Source organism: Phyllostomus hastatus, unplaced genomic scaffold, assembly GCF_019186645.2.
Source record: "Phyllostomus hastatus isolate PE091 unplaced genomic scaffold, TTU_PhHast_1.1 phas_contig_5, whole genome shotgun sequence".
NCBI lineage: Eukaryota > Metazoa > Chordata > Mammalia > Chiroptera > Phyllostomidae > Phyllostomus > Phyllostomus hastatus.
In genome coordinates, this window is record NW_025333897.1 from 2964714 (window position 1) to 2978010 (window position 13297).

At 43.6% G+C, this 13297-nt stretch overlaps 1 protein-coding gene across 1 annotated transcript; it reads left to right on the forward strand.

Moving 5' to 3' along the window:
* Positions 1-11120, forward strand: WDR87 (WD repeat domain 87). The gene is made up of 6 exons (XM_045846938.1): positions 1-72; positions 1024-1191; positions 1661-4542; positions 5002-5273; positions 5608-9137; positions 9405-11120. The coding sequence occupies exons 1-6, from the start codon at positions 1-3 to the stop codon at positions 11118-11120; spliced, it is 8640 nt and encodes a 2879-aa protein (XP_045702894.1).
* Positions 11121-13297: the final 2177 nt, after the last annotated feature.

Sequence of the window (13297 nt, forward strand, 5' to 3'; positions counted from 1 at the left end):
ATGTCTTCCCCTAGACTGATTCCCCTCTGGAAGGATTTTAAATACCTCATAAGTGACTTATATAGTAGCAAGGTAATGTATATGTAGGACATAAACATGTTATTTGCCTCTATCTTAATATAGTTACAAGCACTTCTGAGGAGCATAGATTTCCATGTAAGCAGGGAGCAGGCAGGGGAGACCATAAAGACACTTGTCACCTTAGGAAGTGGGCCACCAATTTCCAAATGAGTCTAGAGATCTCTTGCAAGGACATTTTCATAGTGGAAGGTGAACACTTTGGAGCATTGTCAGAGGAACCAACCCTCTGGGAAGAGAAATTTTTCTGAAAGAGAAGGGAGAGGGCACCAGAGAGAACACTTGCCAACTTCAGTTGTGCTATGGTGGGCTCTGTGTAAAAGAATCACAGGTTCATGGTGCATAGCACATGCTCTGTCACTGTGGGATAATATAGTTTGTATATATATTTGTGTGTGTGTGTGTATATGTAAATATATATAAATATATATATAAAAATAAAATCTTCCTATGTCAAATTTAAAGGCCAAGTAGGGTGTCCTAGAAGTCTTAGTGCAGTTATGAACTTTAATATAAAACTGTACTGACTTCTTGGGATATCCTGTTACATTGCATGTGGGCATATAGCAGTGCACTAACTTTCCCAATTAATCTGTTAAATGTGTCTTTCATGGCATATGTACCTTTTAGACAGAAGGGAGAAAGTTAGAAGATAGGTATAGCTAACTTCATATGAGAAGAACATCAATTTCCCCTGTGCTCACATTATAAAATTTGCCCATAGAGGCCCTATGGAGGTTTGGTTCTTTCATACTGGGGTTTTTTTTTTACGTGCTTGTGAAGTGTAGGTGTCCCACAGGTGGTAAGTTGTGCATGTGTGGGTATAACAGGAGTGGTCCCTGGGGTTGTGGCATGACTTTGGGAACTGCTTCAATTGTGGCTTAAGTGAAAATATATTTAGTGCATGTGTTCTGGTCTCTTACTTTATGCCATGCCTCTCCCCAGCAAACTTTAGATGAACCAAAGAGTGGCATAGTTGTGCTGAGTGACCGGTCCCAGATACTCTTCAGAGAGTCTCGCCATCCTCAAAATATGCCGCTTATATGCTATTACTTCAGTGATGCCAACTTCTTTGCCTCCCTCTCGTGGGTAACAAGCACAAAAGAAATACAGGTAAAACTCCCTAGTTGTTCTTCTTTTTAGCCCATTTTACAGGGGCCATATCCATGTAAACTCCTCACCCCAGACTGACAAAGGAAGATGTACATCTCCAATGAAAGTTACCTGGGGAACTTTTGAGATCTTGCTCCCAGGCACATGCCCTCATTTTGGCTCAAGTAAACGCTTATAAAAAGTAAAAAAAAAAAAAGTAACCTGGATCCAGGATTCCCCCCTCATTCTTTCTCCCATTATAGTCTCCATGCTGAATAGATTTTATGGTTTTCCTAAAGTAGGGCAAGGTCAGGGAAAATGTTCTAGCTTTTCTGCTCCTACAGTATTTCCAACCACCATAACCAAGGGGTAAAATCACTCTAGATCAGCAATTCCTCCTTAGCATAAGAACAGGGAAAAACAGATGAATATTCTTCCCTTTCCTATTCTACCATCTTTTTTAGGCAGTTCCCATCTTCTTCTCTCCTAGGCTGTAGTATGGATGAAGAGCAAAATGGAGGACATGGTTGAGAAGAGAACCTTTTCCATGACTGAACGAGTGCCACCCATCCAGTGTATGGTACACACAGGCTCCTTTCATATCCTCGTGGCCTACTGTGGCGACCTGCTCCTGCGGCTCTTTGGGGACCATTTTCGGTCTTTCAAACCCCTGGGTATAGTGCCTTGCCGCTTTAACATCAACTGCCTCTGCTATGACCCAGAAATGAAGATGCTTCTCTCCGGCATCCTTGGGGCAGTGGTTGTCTGGGCCATTGAGCAGAGTGGAAAGGGCCTCCAAATTGCCCACATGGTTTCCATGCCTGGCGATGAGCTTGTCCAGGACATCACGTTGAATGGCCCTGACGGCTCTCTCCTAGCTCTGTGTGAGACTGTGGTGAGGGTCCTTGAGCGCCAGGGCCTGAGCCAGCTGGGAGAGGTGAAGAGATTCACTTCTACCACTAGTGGCTCCTCTATCACTTGCTGCTTCACCTGTATCGATCAGGGTTATCTCTATGCTGGAAATAGGACTGGGGACATCCAAGTATGGAGCCTCAGTCAGAGCTACTCTCTCCACAGTTTCAAGGCCCATTCTTTGTCAGTGATATGTATCCGCAGCCGGCCAGAAGCCCACACCCTGCTAACAGCTGGCAAGGAGGGTTTCATCAAGGAGTGGAACCTTACTTCTGGGAACCTACTGAGACAACTAGAACTTGGAGAGGAATTGTATCGACTCCAGTTTATTGATAACATTACTTTCTTCTGCCAAACTACCCATACTTTCTCCTTGCGCCGTTTACCCTGCTTCTATAGCCTCTTTCATGTCTGTGGCTCTGCTCCAGAGCAGTTGCGTCGGGTCCGCTGTGGTAATAACTGGTTCCGGATCCTATGCACTACTGAGGATGGCTTGTTGCGCTTTATGTCTCCAGTAACAGGAGATCTTCTGGTTTTCACCTGGCCCTTCTCAATCCTGGACCAGGCTGTGGACTGGGCCTATAACCCAGATAAAGAAGAGCTCTTTGTAGCAACAGGGGGCTCAGAGGTGCTGGTCTTTGACACAACCCGCTGCCCTTGCCCAGCCAAGTATCTTTTATGCACCTCACCAAATGCTCAGGACTCAGTACAATGCCTGGCTTATGGGCATTTCCACCTGGGTCGGGGTCTAGAAGGACTTATGTTCTCTGGACATGAGAGTGGTATGATAAGAGTGCTTTCCCAGCACAGCTGTGCCCGAATAGAGAAATTCATGCACTTTGGGGCTATATTAGCATTCTCTACCCTGCCTGGAGGGCTTTTAGGTGGCCGAGAATACTCTTTGCTCTGTTCCTATGGAATGGATGACTACATACGCCTATCAGAAGCTGTGCTTGATGGGGCCAAAGTACACCTGCGACCTCTGGCCAGCATTCTCAGCAGCTGTCATCTAAAACACCTGATACTCTTGCCAAAGTCTGTGGGTGCTATCACAGAGACTAACTGCCTGCGTCTCTGGAAATTCCATGATTTTCTGTCCTCTGAGGCACAGGAAGGCTCCAAGTTTATAGAGACCTTGCCTTTGCACCGGTGTGCAATTACATCCTTTGATGTATGCCTGACCTTGAGTCTTTTTGTCACAGGTAGTATTGATGGCTCTGTCCGGATCTGGAACTTTCATGGTAGACTTGTAGCCATGCTGGACTCATCACTGCATTTTGGCCCACTCTGCTTTGCAAATGATAGAGGTGACCTGCTTGTGACTTTCAACCAGAGTCTTTATCTGATATCCTGTTTAAAACTGCTTCCCCGATCCCAGCTGGTTTACCTTTCATTTATGAGCATGGCAGATGAAGTGCTAGAAATCCCCAAGCCTTTCTTACCAAGCTTCTTCTTCTCCTTTGAGACCATGTTTGTGCCCAAGTATACCTACCTTGGACAAGGACAACAGGAACTAGTGGGTCTGGAGAAACTTGTCAATAAGCGGGCCATTGCCTTTGACCACACTGTGCCACATGTCATAGAAGAAGATGAGCAAGGGAGCCTCATATTACTATCTGCCCCAAGACATGGTTCCTTGAAAAAGGAGGAAACTGATATAAAGTTGAGCAAACTTTATCCCCATGATATGGTTCCTCCTCAGCTACAGTTGACTACCTGGGATGGACTCAATCCTTATCAGATACTGAAATGCTACTTTGGTTATGGGCGGAAATGGCTCTTTGCTCCTGATTGCTATATCCCTAACTCAGTGATTCGTGCCCGTCTTTGGCCAGAGGGCAGCCCAATATACCTACAGTGCAACCTGCATTCACCCACTCGGAAGTTGGAGTGGAATAAATCTCAACAATTCTTCTGGCAGAGTAGGGTAAGACCTATACATGATGTAAAAGAATATACACAGGAAACGGAAAAGGAAGAGGAAGACTTCATAGAAAAGAGAATGACCAAGGATGGAACTTATAGTGTCCTTACAGACCCAACAAACCGTAGTTGGCTAGGAAGAAAGATGACTGAAATAGCTATTAATAGCTTGATTGAGGCAATACTGAACATTATGATGTATGCTCCTCCTGCACTGAAGTACCAATGTTGTGTTGGTGCGCTAGGGCAAATCTTTGCTTCTTACCAGGTGTCTCCAGCCCTGCGCTCTGAAACAGCCCATCGTCTTCTGGATGATACAACCAATTCTAATCCACTGATCCGAGAGCTAGCCTGGGAAGGGCTGAAGCGTCTAGGAATGATTACTCATCTCTTTGCCATTCCTCTGGCCCAAGGGTTAATGGACAAGGACCAAAGAGTGAGGAATAAGGCACTGAACCTCATGGCTGACATTGGAATCCACTCTAAGACCTCACTGTTAAACTTGATCCAGAACCAAGAGACTTTCTGGGAGATGCAGTACGTTCTTTGTGTTTTCCTCAGTTTCTTACTAGCTTCTAATTTTCTTCTCCCCTTCCTCATTTCCCCCTTCCATTTTTTCCTATCTCTTCATCCCTCTTCTTTGGCTTATCCTGTCTTTTTACCTATTCCTAGTATTTTGCCATTCTTAGGCTATCTTGACAATCCCCTGACTGATCAATCCTTTCTTTGTTTCTTCTCCTATTTCTGTCTGTCCCATACCTGTTCGAGTTACACCTTTAATTCTTTTCTCTTACTGTTGCAACCTCCATACAGATCATTTATTGCTATCTTATCTTCCTAGACACTTTTTTTCTTCTTGGCCATCCTTTACCTTCATGTACACAGTCTCTGTTGGTCACTTTGCCAAGCCCCCTGCTTGTTCCATGTCAGTTCTTTCCTTATCATTCTCTCTTTTCCCTGATTCAGCATGTTCCTTTTCTCTTTTGACTTTCATAGGCAGGAAATGATTGGGCAGGAAACTCTGGACAGTCTGCTGGGGATGCGTGCCACAGATCTCCAAATGCTTCATACTCAAGTGGGACAGCGATTGAACGAAAACCTAACTTTGTCACGTGGAGATAAAAAGCCCACTTTTTCTTTAGATGTCTCAAGGGTTTCTGAAATGACTCCCCCTTCCAAGCAATCTGATGTAATTCCTGAAGAATCTAAAGTTGCCGTCAAGCCCAGCAAAGGCCAAAGATGGAACCAAGCAAGGGAAAAAATGCATGGTATGTATGGGGTGATCCAGTTTATGCCCTACAGTCTTCAAGAGGCAGTTAAGAGATATCACATAGGAGTAGAAATAAGTGGAAAGGTCTTTTCATAGATTTAGGGAGAATTCACCCAAACTCAATAAGACTTCAAGGCTCTTCTCTCTAAGATATTGGGTGGGGAAACTGAGAATAAGGCAAAGATAATGTCTCTCTTTTTTTTTTAAAGGCCTTAGCTCCCTCTGTTGTAATTTCTTTATGGCAGTCCTCTTAGTTCATGCCAGATATTGGTGAGGGTTTCATTTAAGCTTCCCATGCTGTCCTTATCAACATCTCCTAATTTTTTGTGCAGCCAAAAAAATGTTTCGGATCCTCAAGAAGATGAAAGAGACAGGCACAGAGCCAAGTCTCTTAGACGGTGAAAGTGATCAAAGTAGAGTTGCACCAACTGATGTGGAGACAGTCATCTATTCTGAGTCTTCAACCGTCAGTGTACCAAAGATTTCAAAAGATGCTGAACAACAGCCTCCAGAGAAAGATGTCTCAAAGGATGTTGCATTGACCCTGAAGATGCTAAAGAAAATACATGGCAAAAAAGGAAAGAAAACAACAATTCGGAAACCCATAAAGAAGAAGAAAAAAGAAGCTAAAGTTATAATCGAGGAGGAACCTCTGCCTCATGTAAAAGAACCAGTTGTGAAGAATGTGAAAGCCAGAGGGCGGGGTGCCCATGGAACTCCTGGCTACAGGGCTACTCCTGGAGATGTCTCATCATGGCGGGATGATCTGTGTCGTCTTATGACCCTGAGGATATCTGATTCCCAAACAGAAGTGTCAGAATCTCTAAATATTGAGTTAGTGACCATGGCTCAGGAGGTGCTGGCAGATAAGCACCCCAGCTGGGAGCTCTTTGAGAAGATCTGCCCCCTACTAAAGAAAGAAAGTGAGGTTCTGCTTGAGGACCTTGACTGGGATGTAGCCTGGCCAGAGGAGAAACCAATTTTTATTCATGAAGAAGCAATTAGTGAGGATATGGTGATCAGAGACATTGACGAGATACCAGAGGGGCAGGGACAAATGCAAAAGGAAGCGGGGGACATACAGGACTTACGGGAAACCCAGGTAATTCCCAAAAAGGGCAAGAAAAAGAAAATTATTATTTTAGAACCAGGTGGCCTAACAAAGGAGAAACACATACTAAAGAAAGAACACCACAGATTTTCTAAGAAACCCTCTAAGCAAAAGATGAAAGCAGGCATGAAGGAAATACAAGTGGATAAAAAAGAGAAGAAATTGAGCAAAAGAGTGATGGATGGGAGTCAGAAAGTGGAAGAAATGGTCAAACTAGAGGGAAAAGTGGTTGAGCAAGAAGGAATACCAGTTATGGATGAGAAGAAGTTGTTTTTGCAGGACTGGAAGAAGTCTTGGGATGAGTGGAAACAGATCTACAGTGAAAGAAGGATATCCTGGGATGAATGGAAAAAAGCCTGGGACATGGATCATCTTGAGGAAGGGGAGAAACCACAAAAGGACAAAGAGAAGATATTTCCAGATGAGGAAAAGTTGGAGGAGAGAAAGAGAAAGCTGGAATGGGATGAGGGGGAACAGGTTGGAGAAAAGATGTTACGCAGATTCAGGGAGCAAAAGTTCAAAGATGAAGAGGAATTGACCCTGGAGGTAGAAAAATTGTCTCAGGGTTGGGAAAAAGAAGAAGAAGAGGAAGAAGAATGGCTGGTGACAGAAGAGCAGAGACAGATCCAGAAAGAATATAAACAGGCCGAGATTGAGAGGAAACAAGCCCAAGCTCAAAAAAAACGAGCCCAAGAAGAGAGGAAGCTGGCACAAGAAGAAGAGAAGCTGGCACAAGAAGAAGAGCAGCTAGCACAAGAAGAGAGAAAACTGGCCCAGGAAGAGGGAAAACTGGCCAGAGATTATGGAAAACTGGCTCAGAGAGACAGTAAAACAGTCCAGGCAGAGATGAACCTTGTCCAGAAAGGAGTAAAACTGGCCCAAAGAGAGGAGCGGCTAAGCCAAAGAGCAGAGAAATTGGCCCAGAATAGGAAGAAACTGGCCAAGAAATTGGAGAAACAGGCTCGTGAAGAAGAGAAAATAGCAAAGAAAGGAGAGAAGCTGGCTGAGGTAAAAAACATACTGGTCCAGAAAATGGAGAAACTGGTTCAGGAGGAGCAAGATCTGGCACGGCAAGAAAAGGAACTAGACCAGAAATTAAAGGAGCTGACAGGGGAAGAGGAGGAACTGGTTTGGAAGCAAAATCTGCTGAATCAGGAAGAGGAGGAACTAGCTAAGGAAAATGAGGGTCTGGCTCAGAAGGAGAAGATACTGGCCTGGAAAGAGGAGCAACTGGCTATGGAAGAGAAAAAACTGGCCCAGGAAGAAGAGCTGCTGATTCAGGCAGAGAAGAAACTGGACCAGGCCATGGAATATCTGCCTGAGGAAGAAGAAAGATTTGCCCAGAAAAGGGAACAGTTAATGGAGAGTAAAAATAAACTGGCCCAGGAAAGGGAAAAATTGATCCTGGACAAGGTGGAATTTGCAAACAATAAGAGGATACTAGCCAGGAGAGAGGAGATTCTGGCCCAGGAGAAGGAAAAGCTGCCTCAGGAGAAGGTAGAATTGATTCAGGGGAAAGAGAACTTGTACCAGCTCAAAGACAACCTTGTCCAGAACAGAAAGAAATTAGTGGAAATAAAGGAGAAAGTGGACATATACAGGAAGAAATCATTTCAGGCAGAGGAGAAGCTAGTGGAGAAAAAGGAGAAACTTTTCCAGAAGAAGAAGAAACTGGCACAAGTAGTGGAAAATCTAGCTGAGAAACAGCACAAGCTAGTCCAGGACAAAATAAAATTAGCTATGGAGCAGAAGGCAATATTTCAAGAAACAAAACTGCTCAGTAGAGAAGAGGATATTATTAAGAAAGAAAAGGAATTGGACATGGAAATGAAGAAACTGGCCCAGGAGAAGGAAAGACTAGCTGAGGAAAAGGAGATTCTCTCCAAGGGAGAGACTCAAGAAACCTCAACACAGAGGAAACTGAGTGAGAATGAATTAGAACTAACTAAGAGGAAATTGTCACTAGAAGAGAAGATAGTGGTATGTGAAGATAGGATATTGGCCACGAAGGAAAGGGATATTGTCAAGGGGAAATTAGAATTTGCTAGAGAAGGGAGAATATATGCTCGGGTAGAAAGGAAGCTAGCCAAAGTAGTAAGAAAGCTGGCTAAAGGGAACATTTCCAAGGAACCATCAAGAGTGAGCAAAAAAGCCTTAAACGTGTTTCAAGACCTTATCAAAAAAGAAAGGAAACTAACCCAGGAAGAAATACAGCTGACAAAGAAAAGGAGGTCATTCTTGGCTATTGAGAGAAGATTGAGCAAAGAACAAAATGCACTTGATGCCAAAGAGTGGGATATTTCTGAGGAACAATCAGAAATGACCAAAGATGAGGAGAACCTTGCTAAAAAAGAGAGAAAACTGTCCAAGGAAATGAAAAGATTGATAAAGAAAGAGAAACAAATAGCTGAGGAAGAAAGCAGATTGGCCAGGCAACACGAAGAATTCATAGAGGAAGACGAGGAGGAAGAAATAACAGAGGAAGAAGAAATGTCATTCCTTAAACAAAAGTCAAGAAAGAGAAAAACGTTAGAAAGAGTTGATATGCCACAGGAAGAATTGAGCAGTCAAATGGATGAGGTGGAAAGTGAAGAGAGGTTTTATGGAGAAGTAGAAAACCTGTTAGGTGAAGTAGAGCAAGAGAGTTTATCGGAAGAGGAGGAAGAGGGGGCACAGGAGGAGGAGGAAGAGGAAGGACAGGAGGAAAAGGAGGAGAAGGGACAGGAGGAGGAAGAAGAGGGACAGGAGGAGGTGGAAGAGAAGGGACAGGAGGAGGAGGAAGAAGAGGGACAGGAGGAGGTGGAAGAGAAGGGACAGGAGGAGGTGGAAGAAGAGGGACAGGAGGAGGTGGAAGAGAAGGGACAGGAGGAGAAGGAAGAGGAGGGACAGGAGGAGGAGGAACAGGAGGAAGAGGAACGGCAGGAGGAGGAAGAGGAGGAAGAAGAGGAGATGGAGGACATCAGAAAGGTGGAGGAGAAGAAAGAGGAAGAGGAGGAGGAGAAGAAAAAGAAAGTTCAGGGAGAGGAGGAGGAGAAGGAGGAGGAAGTGTTTGAGAAGAAGGATGAAAGTATGAGTGAGGAAGAGATGGAAAATTTGAGTGAGAAAGAAAAGGAAGAGGAAGTAGACAAGGAAAAAGAGATTTTTAAAAAAGAGAAACTATTTAAATTACAAGAAAAAACAGGAAAGGACCTAGGAGAAAGAGAAATAGTCCCTTCTATTAGAGAAAAATTCCCTGAGGTCAAAGGCAGTGATATAAATCTGGAAGTTCTGAAAATACCTTCCAAGAAACTGGTCTCAATAGCTCTGGGGAGGGAAGAGACTATACCAGTGCCAATGTCATCCTGGAAAGATAGGACCACTGTACTTGAGACACCCAGGATATTTGCAGAGACAAGGTTTATGGATAAACAAGGAGAACTGTTGAGGAAATATCAGCCCATTCCTCTACAAGTTTTGGATACAGGTTTGGAGTCTCAAGAGCCAGACTCAAAGACCCCATATTTATCCCACCTATTGAGGAAGACCACAGAATCTCAGAAACTCCAAGGCACACCACTAGGGGATAGGTGGCAGTGGCTTTTGAATCATTATCCATCTCTGATGGAACAGACAGAGGTACAATTACCTATGTCCCAAATCCTGGCTGAGGAAATACATGCAGACATAAGCCTCTCAGATATAGAGTGGATCCAACATGTCCTAGAACAGATGGAGGCAGGAGAACAGCCTTCCAGAGACAATTTCCACAGATTGTGCCAGCTTCTCAAAGACCTCACCTCAAAGGGAACCTTAGAATGGACGCATCTAGCCAAGCTTGAAGATATCACTTACCGCCACAGGCAGGTCCTAGAATCAGAAAGCACACGAATATCAAAAACCAGTACAAAGCCCATGGGTCTAAAATACCTGAAAGTGATCCCTCCTATAAAAAGAAAGGAAAGTGAAACCCATTTAAAACCTTTGACTTTTCCCATACCAAAGCCCTCATTAGCTACAAAAAGTATTCCATGTTCAAAGGCTATAAATTGGTATCTTCTAGGAGAGCCTTACAGAAGTGCCCGGGCTGAGCAGATATCCAGTGCCCTCAAGGAAATGGAGATGCAACACTTTCATCCTGCCACAAGAGACATTTTCATAGGTGCCCGTGCCTCTGTGGAAAAACAAACCTTAGCACTGATGTTTCAAAAGGACTTCTGGGCTTTTAAGGATAAGGGCAGGTTTCCCAGATTGCCCAAGGTAGAAAAGAAGGTACAGCCTAGCTCTAAAAAACAGGAAGAAGTGCCTTTATGGGAGACATTTGTGGCACTGTACCATGTTTTACGGATGTTGCAGGAGCGATATGCAAAAGATAGTGCTGCTTGGATGGAACAGTTCTACCACCTCATGGACCTGTATCAACTCAAGTCCCCTGGAATCCAGAGATTGCTACAGGAGCTGCTCCTGAGAGAGGAACCCCAATCCAGTGAGATCATCTACAAAGAGGGCCTAAAGGCCACGGAGCTAGTTCCTGGGGAGCGGTTGTTCTACCACTTGTTTTGTGGTCACTCTCACATCCCTAGAGGTCCTCTGGCGTTCCAGGAGGTGGTATCCCTCTCAGGGAAGAACAATGTGCATACCATGCTTCCCATGGGCATTGCCCATTATGGCATCTTAGAACTTGCTTGGAAGAGCCTGCCCCAAGCTGATATTCACCTCACCAAGGAATTGCCCCACATCATTGCTCCTGCCCCCTAACTTGGGACTGACTGGATGTCAGGACTTTTCATTTCCACCTGAAGAAAGGACTTGTCACCAGATCTAGACTTTTATTCCTAGGTCTCATACAAAGGTAGGGAAAGGCCAAAGCCCTTATCCTACCCAGCTCCAAAAGCCAGCTTCTGTTTGTGGAATAAAGAGGAGGTTCTCATATCCAATAAGCTCTGTGATGTGTCCCTTTTCCCCAAACATTGCTTCTCTAGAAAGGTAGCCAGGGAAACCAGATATATACTCCAAAGAGTGAGAAAGCTTACCAAAAGTGAGTGGTGCTCACTCTCTGGTAGCCTTCAGATAGAAGGGTCTGTTCTTGTCCTCTTTCTTTCTTGCCTCCTATCATCCTCTTCTAAGGACTAAATAGGAAGAAAAGCACCTGACTCAAAAATTATTATCAGGCATTGATATAGTAGAAAGAAAATGGATTTTAGAATAAAAAAACCCAGGATTTTGTCGCTTAGTTTTGGGAGGTACACAGTGGAGGCAGGCTCTATTTCCTTGATCATAGCTTTGTATGCTGATGACTTGGATCCAAAACAGCAAGTGTGGTGGATGTTGAGACCCTCAGAGTAAAGGAAAAAGCGTCAACAAGTTCCAGCCAGTACTTCATTACTGGATGTCACTAAGGATAAGGCCACTTGAGGTTAAAGCAGAAAGAAGAGGAGGGAAGCCTATCTTGAACATAGGTTTTGGGAAAGATGATATAATTTGGAAGACTAAATGAAAGCTCAAATAAGCCACCTACTGCCTAGGAACTTATGATCCTTTCCTCTAGCAACTGAGACAAGAAAAAAGGACTAGTAAAGTGGAGAACATTGTCACTGCCAGTAAACATGTTCCTCCCCTGATCTTTCCCATCATGGAGATTTTAGAACTGTCTCTTTCCAGGTGAGCTAAGTTTTCCAAAACCTTCTAGCAAGTAGTCCACCTGTGCCATTTGCTACTCGCCATACCACCTCTCCTGCATTATTCTACTTCCTCCACTTGTGTTTTCTTTTGAGGTGAGCCCAAGGATGGAGTGAAAGAGAATATTCTGAAAAGTTGGTTTCACCTTGGAGGCCAAGGGCAATGACAGCCCTAGGTGTGTAGTTGGGCTCTTTCATGTCAGACTACATATTAGGTCACACAAAATATATGAGAGCTGTGGGCAGGAGGCAGGGAGCCTCAAAAAATGATGGAACTAGTAGCTGGGCAAGTCATCAGAAGTAAGCATGGTTCAGTTGGTTCTGTAAGCCTCAACCTGAATAATTTCTCATTTTTGGCTTGTTTACTTGTCTGTGTCAAAAAGAGAATAGTGAACAAATTACAAACATCAGGCATGAAAGAGGGGCTATCACTACAGGTCCTACTGACATTAAAAGGATAAAGACTATGATGAACAACTTTATGCTTATAAGTTTGACAACATAAACGAGATGAACAAATTCCTTGAAAGACCAAGAACAGAAATAACAATACCTATCTACATCATTTTGTAGGATATCAGTGGGTCCTCTGGTAATAAAAACAAACAAACAAACAAACAAACAACAAAACAAAACAAAAAACCCACTCTGTTATGGTTCCAGAGTCAGGAAATCTATGGATGGCTGTTTAGGGTTCCTTAAAACCTGAGTACTGGCTGTGACAACCTAGAGATCCTCATCTTTGCCAGAATGGCAGAGAGCAGGACTTCTTTGTATTTTCTCATGAAAAATTTCATTCACAAAAGTAGAAGAATATTAGAGAACTTCCAGATCACATCACCTAGATTCAACTGTAAACATCTTGCAAAAATTTCTTCACTTTTTTCTTTGTTGAAATATATCTTTCATCCTCATCAGAGGACACTTTTTAAATTGCTTTAAGAGGGGAGGGGGAAGGGAGAAAGAGAAACATCAATGTGAAAGAGAAACATTGATTGGTTGCCTCCTCTAGGCACCCAGACTGAGGATTGCACACACTGGATGGAGAATCAAACCCACAATGTAAGTATGTGCCCTGACCAGGAATCGAACCTGCAGCCTTTTGGTTATGGGACAATACTCCAGCCAACAGAGCCACACCAGCCAAGGCTCTTTGTTAAAATATTTTTTAAAAAATTTCAGACATCACATTTCAGCTGTGAATACTTTGGTACTCTAAGTATTTTTAAAGTATATTTTTATTGATTATGATATTAC

What these genes read in the sequence shown, in the direction of transcription:
- WDR87 (XM_045846938.1), top strand. Translation starts at nt 1, where the DNA reads ATGTCTTCCCCTAGACTGATTCCCCTCTGGAAGGATTTTAAATACCTC. An exon ending in CAAGCACAAAAGAAATACAG is followed by an intron (nt 1,192 to 1,660) that starts GTAAAACTCCCT and finishes CTTCTCTCCTAG; the next exon opens with GCTGTAGTATGGATGAAGAG. An exon ending in AGCAAGGGAAAAAATGCATG is followed by an intron (nt 5,274 to 5,607) that starts GTATGTATGGGG and finishes TTTTTTGTGCAG; the next exon opens with CCAAAAAAATGTTTCGGATC.